The following is a 13,979-nucleotide window of genomic DNA, read 5'->3' as shown; positions in this document are numbered from 1 at the left end:
ATTTCCGGTCTTTTCCGTCAATCCTCGGTCCTTTCCGTCAATTTCCGTCCCCGTCCCAGTCGCCCCCGGTCTCTCCGGTCCCCCCGGCGCCATGGCCGGGGGTCGCCGCTCTCCGCTCGGTCCGTGCTGCCCCGGGCAGGGGGCGATGCCCGATCCTTGCTGCTCGGGGCCGGTGGCCGTGCCCAGCGTACACCAGAGCCTGGCCGAGATGGACTTCGAGCGGGGTCCGGTGGGCTCTGGGGGTACCGGCGGGGTGCGCGGAGGTGCCGGTACCGGGAGGGTACGGGGGGGCTCTGGGCAGGGGTACCCGGTACCGGGGGTCCCAGGGCAGCCCCGGAGGTCGGTCCCGGCCTGACCCGGCCCCGCTGCCTGCAGGGATCTGGGCGGCCGCGCGGGACGGGGACGAGCCGCGGGTACTGCGGCTGCTGGAGCGGCGCGGGGACCCCGGAGAGCCCGACCGGGCGGGGTACACGGCACTGGTACGGGGGTCTGGGGGTCCTGAGGGGGCACACGGCCCTGCTACGGTGGGCACGGGGGGCTCAACCTGGTGGGTACGCGGCCCCGGTATGGGGGTCCCGGGGGTCCCGGCCCCCTGCCCACTCTCTTCCCCCCTCCACCCCTCAAGCACTACGCCAGCCGTAACGGGCACCTGGGGGTGTGCCGGGTGCTGCTGGAGCGGGGGGCTCCCTGCGACGCCCGGACCCCCGGTGGGGCCACCCCCCTGCACCGCGCCTGCTACTGCGGCCACCTCGCCGTGAGCCGCCTCCTGCTCCAGCACGGGGCCGACCCCGCGGCCACCGACGGCGACGGGCGGACCCCTCTACACAAGGTGAGGGGGCACGGGGGGGAGCCTTCTGTCCTTGGCACTTCTCACCCAAGGTGAGTGGGGGGCACGGGGAGTCCCCTTTCTCGCCCAAGGTGGGTGGGGAGCCTGGGGGGTGTGTCGCTCTGTCCCTCTGGGGGTCACACGAGTGCCCTCCCAGGCAGCCGAGCAGGGGCACCGTGAGCTCTGTGCACTCCTCCTGCGGCTCTGCCCGGCTCTGGCCACACTCCAGGATTCCAGGGGCCGCCTCCCGCGGGATGGGGCCCACCCAGATGTGCGGGACCTGCTGGACACCTGAGGGGACACGGGACACCCAGAGCCACCCCAGTGGGACCTCCAGAGGCGTCTCCGATGGACAAACACAGCCTGTGGCACCGACTCTGTCCCCTTGTCACCTGTACCAGGGGCCAGGGTGAGGAGGGTTCACACCAGGAGGGAGGTGCAGACCCCCCTCCCACCTTCCAGGGACTTTGTTTCCTAAAAAACCCACTAAAAACGTGGAAAACAGTTTGTTGAAGCAGTAAATTCCGCGGGAGGTGGGAGGGCTCCTGTGCTTCCCTCTGGGGTGGTTGGGAGGGAACAGCAGCTGCTCAGGGGATTCTGGGGGGATCCAGATCCCACTGTGGGGGGAGGCAGAGGCAGGAGGGCCATGGATGGAACCTTGTCCTTCAGTGGTTGGGCACTGATCCCGCTTATCCGGGATCTCCAACAGCACCTTTTCTTCCCTGACCTCAGAGATGAGTCTCCACCTTTGTGGGTGTCTAGGTGGGACTTCATGGAATCCTCAAATGGTTTGTGTTAGAAGAGACCTTAAAGCCCACCCAGTCCCACCCCCTGCCACAGGTAGGGACGCCTTCCACTAGATCAGGTTGCTCCAAGCCCTGTCCAACCTGGCCTTGGACACTTCCAGGGCTGGGGTGGTGTCCCCGGGCTCCCCCCCACCATCACCAGGCCCCTCACCCCCCGTGAACCACGGCAGAGACCCACATACAGATATAGACTTTTATTATCCATCTGGCAAAAAATCCCTCAAAAAAACCCCAGGAGATAAAATCCCACGGTTGTTTCACAACCAGGAAGGGGGGGGGGGGATTGGGGAGGGGTAGACCCTGCCCTCTCCCTCCTCCCCCCTCTGGGCCCTACCCTCCCCAAACATACAAATCAAACCTGAACAATAAATAGGAATTCCCAGGGGAGGGGTTAGGGGTTTGCATAGAGGAAGATTTAATAAAAAAAAGGGCCTTTTTTTTGTCCTGGCTTATTATTATTAATTATCATTATTATTATTAATTATTATTATTCTCTCTAAAAATGTCCCCACAGAAGGACCTCTAGGAACTGATCGTCAAGACATGATTAACAAAAATAATTAATTAACCTTCTCCCAATAACTTACAGAGTTCAAAGCAGGGAACTTGTGCTTTTCTTAGGGGGGGTCTCCCCCTTTCCCAAAACTGGGAATAAACCCAGAGGGAGGGGGGGTCCCGATGGCTTTGGGGGTCCCCTGGTGCCGGGGGGAACACATGACCCCCTCCTGCCTGTACAACTTTGGTCACTAGCGCTGTGTCACCCCAAAAAACCCCCAAAATTGGGATCCTGGTGCGCCTCCCCCCCCCGCCCCCGTACCGATCCCTGACCTCCTTCCCCAAGACCCTGAGACCCCCTATGGTGGGGGGGAAGGCACCGAAACCCCCCCCCAGGGGGACCCCGGACTGCTTGTGGTGAGGGTGTCCCGGGGGCTCCAAGCCCATCCCCATGTCCCCGGCCAGCAGGAAAGGGGGTTGGGAATGGGGAGGGGCTGCAGCACAACCAGGGGGTCCCTGACACCAAAAACACCCCAGAGGGGCAGGGACCCCCATCCTGGGGGGGCCTGAGGGGCTGGGACCCCCATCTCGGGGGTCCCAATGTGGTGTAGGAATCCCAAGGGCTCGGGACCCCCATCCCAGGAGAGTGTAGAAGTCCTCAGGGATCTGGGATGCCCATCCTGGGAGTACCACAGTGGTGTAGGAGACCCCAAGGGGCTGAGATTTCCATCCTGGGACCCCCCCAAAATGGTGTAGGATTGAGACCCCCATCCCAGGCTGGTGTAGGAATCCTGAGGGGTCGGGATTCCCATCCCAGGGGATCCCAAAGAGCCGGGATGCCCATCCCAGGGTCCCAACGTGGTGTAGGAGAGCCGAGGGCCCAGGACTCCCATCCCAGGCTGGTGTAGGAAAGGGAACATCCGTCCCATGGGTCCCAATGTAGCACAAGAGCCCTGAGGGAGTGGGATGTCCATCCTGGGGGTCCCAAAGGGTCAGGACACCCATCCTGTGGATCTGAAAGGGCCAGGACATCCATCCCGAGGATCCCAAAGGACCAGCCCATCCATCCCAAGGGTCTTGAAGGGCCAGGATGTCCATTCCGAGGATCCCAAAGGGCAGGAACTTCCATCCCCAGGGTCCTACTGTGGCAAACAAGACCCCAATGTCCCTGAGCTGTGTGGGCGGTGCTGGCGGTGCCTTTGGTGCCGCCTCCGCCGCTGCTCCAATCAATCCCAAAAAAACGAGCCAGCCTGGAAACAGCAGCAAATTCCAGCTCCTCCATTCTTCACTGTGCTGTTGTCACTTCTCCTGGCTCATATTCCAGTGGCAGCCAATTCCTGCCGGGATGGGGGTCCCTGCACCGGGCACGCCCCGGGCCCTCCGGAGTGCGCCGGCGCTGGCCGGGGTCAGACGTTGTTGTTCTCCATGGAACTGTGGTTGCTCCGGCGGCCCTGGCAGTTCCTGTCGTTCAGGAGGCTCGTGGTCTCATCTGCGGGGGCCGAAGGCTCTGGTCTCTCCGGATTGTCGGGGCCCGGTCTGGGGGAGTTGTTGCTGTCAGGAGACTGGGGACAACTGTCCATGCGGGAGGCCGTGAGGCCGTTCAGGTACTCCTGGCGTGTGATCTGGGCCAAGGAAAAACAGGGATGATGGAGGGATTCCTGGTGTTTCCCTGTCCCTGGTGTTTCCTTGTCCCCATTCCTGGTGTTTCCCTGTCCTCCTTCCCAGTATTTCTCTGTCCCCTTTCCCACTGTTTCCCTGTTCCTGTCCTCACTGTTTCCCTGTTCCCATCCCACCATTCTGTGCCCACCTTGACAAACTGGAGGTCGGTCAGTGCCCGGAGGCTGAAATCAGCCACGTACTGGTTCCCAGTCCCGCTGAGCTGGTTGGTGCTGCCACTTACGGTCGACGAGATGGACTCGGAGCGCTCGTGGTTGCTCAGGGAGGCCGAGCGGGCCAGGCCGCTTCCACGGGATGGGGACCGGAATTCTGGGGGATCAGAGGGGTGGGGTGAGACCTCCGAGCCCCCGGAACTGGGAGGAGAGTATGGAGTGCTGGGGAGTGGGCTGGGAGCTCAGCCCAGTCACAAGGGGTCAGGACACCCATCCTAGGACATCCCAAGGCAGTGCAGGAGCCATCTCATCCATGAGGCTCCCTGTGTGGCTGCTCAAGGACCCCAAAGCTGGGGCAGTGGGATTCAGCCCAGGTGTCCCTGAGGACACGCTGCCCAACCAAAGGGGCACCAACGGGGCTCAGAGCCTCCGGCATCTCCCACCTGCAGCCCTATTCCAGGGAGCATCCTGAGGGATCAGGGGCTTCTTACCAGATCCAGGAGGGGGGCTGAGGGCCATCACCCCGTAGTAGGTAAACGGTCCCGCCTCAAACTTCATGCACTCCTTGCCAGCCTCCACCTCCACCTTCCCCTGTCAGGGGGAGACATTCCATAATCCACATCCTTAAGGAATGAGACCCCTCCCCTCCCCACAGCATTCCCAGGGGAATGGAGGCCCCCAGGAACCCTCCAAACCTGCAGGATGAGGATGAAGTAGTCAGCAGGCTTGTTCTTGCAGTAGAGGTAGTGCTGGGGGGATTTCTTGTCCTCCTCATTGAACTTAAGCTCCTGGATGACGTCAGAATATCCAAGGAGCCGCAGCAGGATCTTCTCCGACATGAGGGTAGGGCTGAAAAGTGGCACCTCTGGGAGAGGTAAAAGGGGTCACACTTGGTTTTTGTCCTTCCAGGGGCAGGTGCAACCTCCCCATCCCTTGGGATGGTGCCTGGGATGGGATGGGCTCCATCAACAGCTCCCTCCGGGAGAACCCACGGATCCAGCTCCAGGTCCCCAGCAAGGGCATTCCCTTGGGAACGGGATCATCCTGGAGGTGCCCCCCCCAGAGGTCCCCAGCCTTGGGAATAGGATCATCCTGGAGGTCCCCAGCAAAGCCATCCCCAGCCTTGGGAACAGGATCATCCCAGAGGTCCCCACCCAGATCATCCCAGAGGGACAGGGCCTTGTCAGAGGCAGGTCTGGCATTCCCAAACCTCATCCCTTCCCATTTTGGGGCGGGGGGGGGGAAACAGAGCAAAGGAAAGCAGGACAAGACCCATCATTTCTCGATGAGATGGTTGGAGCAACTCCTTGGAGTCTCCAGGGCCGGAGCTGGCATGGGGGACACGGGGACACACCGAGCCCATCCTGGGTTTCCCTGAGCCACAGGGAGCTCCCCCTTCCCAAAACTCACCAGTCAGGAGGAACCTGTGGGCAGCCAAGAGGAGCTGAGGGGATACCTTGACCTTTTGCTCGCTGACGGGGTCCTTGAAGGCCGAGAAGTCCCTCCTGTTCTTCTGGTTGGTCACGCGCTTCCGGCTGCGGTTGTCGACTGTGGGGGGCAGGAGTCAGCTCTGGGGGGGATGGCAGGACCCCTGGCACGGGGTGGAGGGAGGATCGGTCCAGGGTGGGTGGGAACAGCCCATGGGGGAACAGGAGCAGCCCATGGGGGGACAGGATCTCCCCATGGAAGGACAGGATGATGGGAACGGGGGGAGCCCCAATACCTACTGTAGGTGTCAGACTCATCCAGGATCTCGGACTTGATGATCTCCTCGATCACATCCTCCAGGGTCACCAGCCCCAGCACCTCGTAGAAGGGATCCCCCTCCCCCTCGTTGTTCACCTTCTGCACAATGGCCAGGTGAGATTTCCCTATGGATAGACAGAGATGTTGGAATGGGAGACACCTCAACACCCTGGGATGTCCCTGGGCCCGGCCCTTCCCTCCCCAGAGCAATAAACCAGTTCAAATCTAACAATAAACCAGTTAAAACCTAAACCAGTTCAAATCTAAACAAGCCCTTGGGCTGGGCTTGGCTCCCAGGGTAATGACACTAATTAAGCCCAGGATGGTAATTAAGGCTGGGACTGAGGCACCCTCCAAGCTGAAGTACCTGGGAGCTGCCTTGGGATGTGGGATTGGCCAAGAGCATCCCAGGGGATGGGATGACACAAGAGCAACCATGTCACCACCACCACGGCCACCAGGAATTGTGTTTCACCCAGAATTCCTTTCCCAAATTCTTTGGCAGCTCTTCCAAGCTGATCCTATCCCAGAGGAAATGCTCTGGACACCTGGTGTCCACCCGATCCCAGAGCCAAAACACCCCAGGGAACAGAGTCAAGGGCCCTGGCCAGCAGCAGTAACGTCCTTCCAGGCAGGAAAACCTTCCAGTCCTGGATTTAGGGCTCCCCTCATCCCATTCCAGCAGGATTCCAGCTAAATCCCAACCACTGAGAGTGCATCATCCTGCCCCAGCTGCTCCATGGAATGGAGTTTCTCCTGCTTTGTCCCAAAATCCCACAAAACCAGCAGGAAAAATTCCTGGGATGTTTCCACTTCCACATGGAAAACTGGTATCCTTACCCTGGGGAAACTGGGGCTTTTAGAGGGCAACATTCCCTCCCTGACCTCAGTGCATCCCAAAATAAAGGCACTTTTACCATCTCAAGGCCTACACAGGGTGTCCCACTTGTGTCCTGCTCTGGCATTATTCCAAGCTTGCCCTTCCTGACTCTCTCCACTACTTAATTTTAGAGCTACAGGCCCCTCATCACTCAGGGAAAGGGGAATTTTAGGGATGGGCACCACACAGATCTCCTTTTCCTCCCTCTCTGGCCACGCTCCTTCCACAGCTGGAAAAAGGTGGTGCCTGAAGGGGTGGGAACGCCCAAAAATTGTTTGGGTCATTAAACTCCCTTTATGGCCCTGTTTGATGCCTGGGTGGGGCATGGTGGGGACAGGTGACGGGATAGAGGTGAGTCAGGAGCTGCTCCCTGTGGGATGAGCAGGACAGGGAGCGGTCCTGGCACAGCAAACACAGCCCGGGGAGCCCAAACCCACAGGCAAAGGGCACCTGGATGGGCATCACCAGGGAGTGATGGACACTGGGACCCCCTCTGGGGCTCCCCACAGGAACAGGGAGCTCCCCATGGGGTGTTCTTGGAATCCTGGAATGGTTGGGAGGGACCTCAAAGGCCATCCAGTGCCATGGGCAGGGACACCTTTCACTCTCCCAGGTTGCCCCAAGTCCTGTCCAACCTGGCCTTGGACATTTCCAGGGATGGGGCAGCCACAGTTTCTCTGGGAATTCCATCCCAGCCCTTCCTCACCCTCACTGGGAAGAATTCCTTCCCAATATCCCACCTAAATTCCTCCTTTGTCCTGTCCCTCCATCCCTTACTCAAAGTCCCTCTCCAGGTCTTAGAGCTCCTTTAGACTCTAGAAGGGGCTCTAAGGTCCCCCTGGAGCCTTCTCTTCTCCAGGCTGGACATTCTCAGCTCACCCAGCCTGTCTCCATAGGCAAGTTCCCCTCTTAAAAGCCTCACACCAAGAGGAGAAAGTTGGGAAGAGGCCAGACATGGATGTGGAAACTGTCACCCCAAGGCCAGTGACTGTGACAACAGGGAGAGTTTTGGCTGCCAAGCCCCACAATTAGCACAACCAGTTAATTATTCCCTCTGGATGCATCTCTCATTCCTGATCCAGGGGGATGAGGCAGATCCTCACCATGGAGCTGCATCCATGAAGAATGTGTAGGGCTCACCTCCAAACCAGCCCCACAAATTCCCTTCTCCTGACCCAGCAGTGGAAAAATAAGAGCCCTCGGTGTTATGGGCGGCTTTGAGCCCGGAAGGAACGTGGTTAAATCCCTTAATCAGGATCCAACGAGGGAAAGCTGCTGCCAGGAGCGGGGATAACTCCAGATCCGGCAGCAACTCTGCTCCCATGTCCTGCTTTTTGGAGCTGGACTGGGGTGGGACAGCCCTGGAGAGCCAGGCTTAGATGTGCCAGCTCCCAAAGCCTCACCCAGGCTCCAGGAGGGATTAGGATCCCCAAATCCGTGCATGATCTCCCAGGAATGTCCTGCAAATCTCCTGGATCTCACACTGCTCCTGGTGCTCTGGAAAGTGTAACAGGAGCTGGAGAGTGTGTGGGGTCATGGATGACCTGGGATGGTGCCGGGATCTTCCCTCCATCCTGGCCCCATGCAGGAGCTAGGCAGGGAAGGAGGTCCCTGCCTGGGCTGGAAAGGCCTGGGGAGGGCAAATCCTTCCTGGGAGCTTTGTTGTGCCTGGTGGGTTCATCCCACAGCAAGCTCACATCCCACTCATTCTCCCAGTCCCACTTTTTGGTGCCCTGATGCCATGAGTGGGAGGCAGAGCAGGGATAGGAGCCAGGACAGAGAAACCCTGACCATTCCCAAGTGCCAGGAAGAGCCTGGAACAGGGAGCCAAGCCCAAAACCAGGGAGCTGAGCGATTTCCCAGCCTGGTGGGTTCATCCCACTCCTCCTCCTGCTGCTCCCACTTTTCGGTGCCCTGACGTCGTGAGTGGGAAGCAGAGCAGGGATAGGAGCTTTCACCATTCCCACAGTCAGGGAAGAGCGTGGAAGAGGGAGCCAAGCCCAAACCAGGGAACTGAGAGAATTCCCAAAGACCTCCAGGGCTGATAATTAAAAACAAGGAGCAAGGAAACACTCTCAAAGCATTCCTGGAGACAACACCAGGTTTGATGACCCTCTGTCCATCCCTAGGTGGCCTCAATCCCTCAGGATCACAACCACCCAAACCATGAGGAACCTCAGGGAGGGCAAAACTCCCCGGAATTCTGCCTCCAGCTGGCAGGAACCAGCGACCCCTCTACCTTTTTTGAACTCCTCCAGCATGGCATCAAGCTTGGTGTCATGGAACACAACGTGCACGGGGTGGTTGTAAAACTTGGTGATGGTCTTGAGGGCAGTGCAGTCATCAGGGTCCACGAAGGCCAGGTCCTGCACGTAGAGGATGTCCATGATGTTCGCCCTGTCGCCCTCGTAGACGGGGATCCGGGTGTACCCGCTCTGCATAATCTCGGACATGGTGTTGAAGTCCAGGACGGCATCACTGCTGATCATAAAGCAGTTGGCCAACGGGGTCATCACGTCCTCCACCGTCTTGGTGCGGAGCTCCAGCGCACCCTGGATCATGTTCAGTTCCTCCTTGACCAGATCATTGAAAGACTCCGTCACCTTCAGCATCTCCAGAAACCTCTCCCGGTTGTAAACGGTGCTGATCTCTTGGCCCAGGATGCAGTCCAGAAGTCTGCTGATGGGGTAGGACAGGGGCAGCGTGAGCAGCATGAAAAACTTGGTCACCAGAATGGTCTTGGCACCCACAGCCAGCCCGTGCCGGGAGCACAATGCCTGGGGAACAATCTCCCCGAGGATCACGATCCCCACGGTTGAGGCCACCACGGCGCCTACGCCGGAGCCAGTCAGGTCATCCAGAAGGATGGTGAGGGTCGTGTTGACCAACACGTTGCCCAACAGCAGCGAACAGAGCAGGTAGTTTCCCTTCTTCCGTATGGGGCTGATCCTGCGGGCATAGCGCCGCTCCTTCTCCGAGCCACAGTTCTGCAGGATGCGGAGCTCGATGGGGTCGAGCGCCATCAGCCCCAGGTTCAGCCCGCTGAACATCCCGGACAGCCCCAGCAACGCGGCGATGAGAATCACCTGCAGCCACAGCGGCAGCAGGGACTTCTTCTCTTCCAGGACCACCACCTGCCCATCGGGCCCCTGGTGCGGCAGCCAGGGCTGGTCAGGCCGGCGCTGCGAGCACAGTACGTAGGCCTTGGCCTTCTCGTGCTTGCGCAGGGGCAGCACCCGCAGCCACAGCAGCGCCGAGGTGTCGCGGGGCTCGGTGGGGCCGGGCCGCACCAGCAGGTCCTGCGAGCGCTCCCCGCACGTCTCGTTCACGGCCGGGATGGCATCCGGCCTCAGCTCGGCGAAGGCCACACGCTCCGCGGCTCCCGGGCCCAGCCCCAGCCCGTAGAGCCGGAGCAGGGCCTCGCTGCCCTCCGTGAGCCGGATGGGCCCCGGAGCCACCCCGGCCACGGGCTCGGGAGGCTTCGTGCTGCCTTCCAGCCGCAGCCCCAGCACTACGGTGTCGAGAGCGGGCGTGGCGAGGGCAGGCTGCGGCAGGAGGAGGAGAAGGAGGACCGGCGGCAGGAGGAACCCCGTGGGCAGCGGGGCCCCCGCGGAGGGACCGGAGCTCCCGGGGCCGCCCCCGGCAGTGCTCCCGCAGCCGCTGCCGCCCGCCATGTTGGACACTGGCGGGACCGGCGCGAGCAGGGGGCGGACACGGCGCGATGACATCATAGGGGGCGGGACTATGGACACGCCCCATGGTCAGCAACTAGGAAGACCACGCCCATTTTACGGCGTAATGCAAAAGGACACGCCTCCATAGGAGATCACACAGCTACAAGTCCCCTTTGTGACGCCACGCACATGGACACGCCCCTGCCGGGTCAATTATAGGGATACGTCCCCAATGGTGACGTCACGCAGCGCGACACTCTCCCCGGGCAGCAGCGACTCCGGTCACGTACCCTGAGGGAGGAAAGATGTGGGGATAAGCCCCCGTTGTGACGTCACGAAGTTACACGCCCCCTCGAGGAATCACTAGAGGGCCACGCCTCAGTTGTGACGTCCCACGCAAGACCACGCCCTCTCGTGGAGTAACTCTCGGCCAGGCCCCGATTGACGTAGCCCAGCACGCTACGCCCCTGCTCGGGGAGCTACAGGACGGACCACGCCCCCCGCGCGGCACGTGCTGGGTCACGCCCCTGGAATGACGTCATTCGCTCAAACCGCGCCCCCGAAGGCGGGAGAAGGGGGGCACTAGAAGCTGCAGTGGGCACTAGGACCTGGAGGGGCGGAGGGCATTAGGACCCGAGATGGGGTGGCACTAGAGCCTGGAGGGGGTCACAAGGAGCTGGTGGGAGAATAGCATATGGGAGGGCACTAGGACCTCTAGGGTGGGGGCACAGGGACCTGGAGGAGAGTGGCACAAGGTTCTGGGGCGGGGGGGGGCACTAGGACCCGGGGCTGCAGTTCCCACCGTACCTCCCGTTCTCAGCAGCCCAGAACTATATTACCCACCACAGCCCGCGCGCCTCCCGCCCTCCCAACTGACAGACAGCCCTCTTCACCAACCATCCTCGCTAAACGCCCCAGTGGGCGGGCACATTGGCTCGGGGCAGCCAATCGGCGCGCGGGGGGGCGGTGGAGGGAAGATGGCGGCGGTGGGACCGTGGCGGGCCGGGATGGTCCTGTTGGCCCTGCTGGCCTTGGGGCTCGGCCGGGTCCGGGCCGAGCAGACCGAGGAGCACCTCAAGCGCGAGCACTCGCTGTCCAAGCCCTACCAGGGTGAGAGGGCGGGGGGGAGGTGAGCGGTGCACGGTGCCGGTGCTCCGGTACCGACGGTGCATGTGGGCCCGCAGGTGTGGGCTCGGCCGGCTCGGGGCTGTGGGACCTGCTGGGCAACGCCATGGTCATGACCCAGTTCATCCGCCTCACCCCTGACGTGCAGAGCAAGCAAGGAGCCGTGTGGAACCGCGTGGTGAGCGAGGGGCGCCGCGGGGGCACCGGGATGGGGGGGAGGGAGGTAGGGGAGAGGGTCGGGACCGGGGGGACTCAAGGATGGGGTGTTGAGGGCTGGGGGAGAGGGTCGGGATCGAGACAGGAGGGGGCCGGGATTGGGGGTGACACAGTATGGGATCAGAGGAGAGGACTGGGATTGGGACAGGAGATGGTCGGGACTGGGGGGACTCGGGGATGGAATGGGGAGGGCTGGGTGAGAGGGCTGGGACACAGCGGACATGGAAATGACGGAAATGATGGATATTGGTGAAGGAACAGGGAATGATGGATTTTGGTGAGGAAAACAGGGAGTGAGAGCATGTGGAGTGTTGAGATGGGCAGGGAATGGCATGGACAGTCTCTGCTGTCACCTCACTGTTGGCAGGAGAGACCCCCTAAATTCCCATTTCTTCCCTCTTTTCCAGCCCTGTTACCTGCGGGATTGGGAGATGCAGGTGCACTTCAAAATCCATGGACAAGGCAAGAAGAACCTGAACGGGGATGGCTTTGCCATCTGGTACACCAAGGACAGGATGCAGCCGGGTAAAATCCCATGGGAAGGGGTCAGGGCACACCTTGGATGGGCCTTGGAGCAATCTGGATTAATGGAAAAGATCCCTGACTGTGGCAGGGGGGGGACTGGATGGTCCTTAGGGTCTTGTCCAAGCCAAACCATTCCATGACGATAAGGAACAAACCCTGCCTGGCCTTCCCAACCTCATCCCAAGGTCTCTCCTTCCTCCTAGGACCTGTGTTTGGAAGCAAGGATAACTTCCTGGGCCTGGGAGTGTTTGTGGACACTTATCCAAACGAGGAGAAGCAGCAGGAGGTGAGCAGAGAGGGAGGAATGGGATGGGTTTCACCAAGGTTATGGACACAGCTTTTCTTTGGAATCATAAACTCAGCTCCTGCTCTTCCTCCTTCCTCTGCTTTTCTACAGGGTTGGATTTAGTTCCTGGTGAGGGAACATGGGAGAAGCTGGGGGTGGTTTTGTGGGAAGCTTTTTCCCAGAAGAAGGGATTTTAGGGCAGGAAGAACTGAGTTGATGGAGCTGTGTTTGTGTTGGGAATTCTGCTATTGGGGGCTGCACCAAGAGTAGGGACTGAGTAAACCTTGAGTAAGGGCTGAGGAGCCTTTCACTACTCTCAGGTGCCTCTTGGAAAGGTCTGAAGGGCCTCGTGTTCCTGATGTTGTTTGGGGTTTAGTGGTGTCATTCCCATGGAAAAGTAAGTGCAGAGGTGGATAAACCTGGACTATTCCCACCCTGTTATGAATTATGGAATCCTGGAATGGTTTGGGTTGGAAGGGACCTTAAAGCCCATCTAGTGCCACCCCTGCCATGGGCAGGAACACTTCCTTTAGCCCAGGTTGCTCCAAGCCCTGTCCAACCTGGCCTTGGACACTTCCAGGAATCCAGGAGCATCCACAGCTTCTCTGGGCAACCTGTTGCTGGAAACTTCCGTTCCTCCAAACCCAAAGTTGGGTCTTTTCTCATTTCCAATTCCCCCTAAAAACCAAGTGATACTCTAACCCAATACTGATATTTTATGACCTTGAGTAACTCTCAGCTTTTATCACAATCCCCAAACCCACTGGCTCCGATGCAGGGATGGACTTTGTTCCAGGAAAAGCCTTTCCAAACTGCTGGATTAGCGAAGTGTTGGATGTATCTTTGGATTTGCAGGGTGGCAGCTCTGCTTTTATGGGATAAAGTGGCACACAACAGGTCTTAGAGGGAATAACTAGTGGAATGTGGGTGACATAGAGCAGGAGCCGGAAGGGGGTCAAGCACCAAGAAAAACTATTTCTGTGGGTTCTGAGCTGCTCATTCCCGCTTTTGCAAGGACAAAAGAAAGGATTTTATTCCTGAGGGAAGCTTGGCTGGGATTCCCTGTGGGCCTGTGGGGGTTCAAGGAGCGACTCCATCCGTGGTCTTGCCCTCTGGCGCCACTTCCATGCCGTCTATCCTGGGATTTGGCACTGACCACCCCCCCCCATGCTCCCAGTCCTGGGAAGGCAGGAGGTGCTCCAGGAGGAGGTTTCCCGGGATGCAGGGCCCTGCTGGACTCTGCCCTGTGACCGTGTTGCTCTGTGCTCTCTCTTGCTTTGCGCTCATTCCGGAGGGCAGGCTCAGAAGAGGAGGTACAGCCCGGGAAACCAGGTACTGGCTCCTGCTGTCCCACCTCTCAGGGTTCTGGGGCAAGGAATTCCCTCCCAAGGGCTCCAGGAATCCCTGTGGGAGCCGGGAGGGACTGCATGGAATGTGTGCTCCATCCAGGATCTCTGGGAGCTGAGGCTGAGCCTTGGGGATGGAGTGGGGTCATGGTGGTGTCTTGTGGAGCAGATTTTTTGGGATGGAGGAGTTTGGGGTTAGGGATGGAGCAGGGTTGTGATGGTGTT

General features: G+C 59.9%; 3 protein-coding genes across 3 annotated transcripts; 2 read left to right on the top strand and 1 right to left on the bottom strand.

The window, feature by feature from the left end:
* Positions 1-91: 91 nt before the first annotated feature.
* Positions 92-1,330, top strand: LOC113962757 (ankyrin repeat domain-containing protein 39-like). The gene is made up of 4 exons (XM_027673514.1): positions 92-224; positions 376-479; positions 626-829; positions 984-1,330. The coding sequence occupies exons 1-4, from the start codon at positions 92-94 to the stop codon at positions 1,119-1,121; spliced, it is 579 nt and encodes a 192-aa protein (XP_027529315.1). The 3' UTR covers positions 1,122-1,330.
* A 735-nt stretch (positions 1,331-2,065) lies between these two features.
* LOC113962756 (metal transporter CNNM4-like) lies at positions 2,066-10,264 on the bottom strand. The gene is made up of 7 exons (XM_027673512.1): positions 8,822-10,264; positions 5,684-5,827; positions 5,367-5,504; positions 4,652-4,821; positions 4,448-4,547; positions 3,935-4,113; positions 2,066-3,749 (listed from the first exon to the last, which is right to left on the bottom strand). The coding sequence occupies exons 1-7, from the start codon at positions 10,254-10,256 to the stop codon at positions 3,534-3,536; spliced, it is 2,382 nt and encodes a 793-aa protein (XP_027529313.1). The 5' UTR covers positions 10,257-10,264; the 3' UTR covers positions 2,066-3,533.
* Positions 10,265-11,218: 954 nt separating this feature from the next.
* LOC113962755 (VIP36-like protein) lies at positions 11,219-13,973 on the top strand. The gene is made up of 5 exons (XM_027673511.1): positions 11,219-11,366; positions 11,441-11,559; positions 12,005-12,122; positions 12,326-12,408; positions 13,708-13,973. Exons 1-5 carry the CDS (start codon positions 11,234-11,236, stop codon positions 13,951-13,953), a joined length of 699 nt encoding a protein of 232 aa, XP_027529312.1. The 5' UTR covers positions 11,219-11,233; the 3' UTR covers positions 13,954-13,973.
* The last annotated feature ends 6 nt before the right edge of the window (positions 13,974-13,979 follow it).

Source organism: Neopelma chrysocephalum, unplaced genomic scaffold (genome assembly GCF_003984885.1).
Source record: "Neopelma chrysocephalum unplaced genomic scaffold, ASM398488v2 Primary Assembly neopelma1_184924, whole genome shotgun sequence".
Taxonomy (NCBI): Eukaryota; Metazoa; Chordata; class Aves; order Passeriformes; family Pipridae; genus Neopelma; species Neopelma chrysocephalum.
The sequence above is the reverse complement of the archived record's forward strand: the minus strand, read 5'-3'. Positions and strand labels throughout refer to the sequence as shown.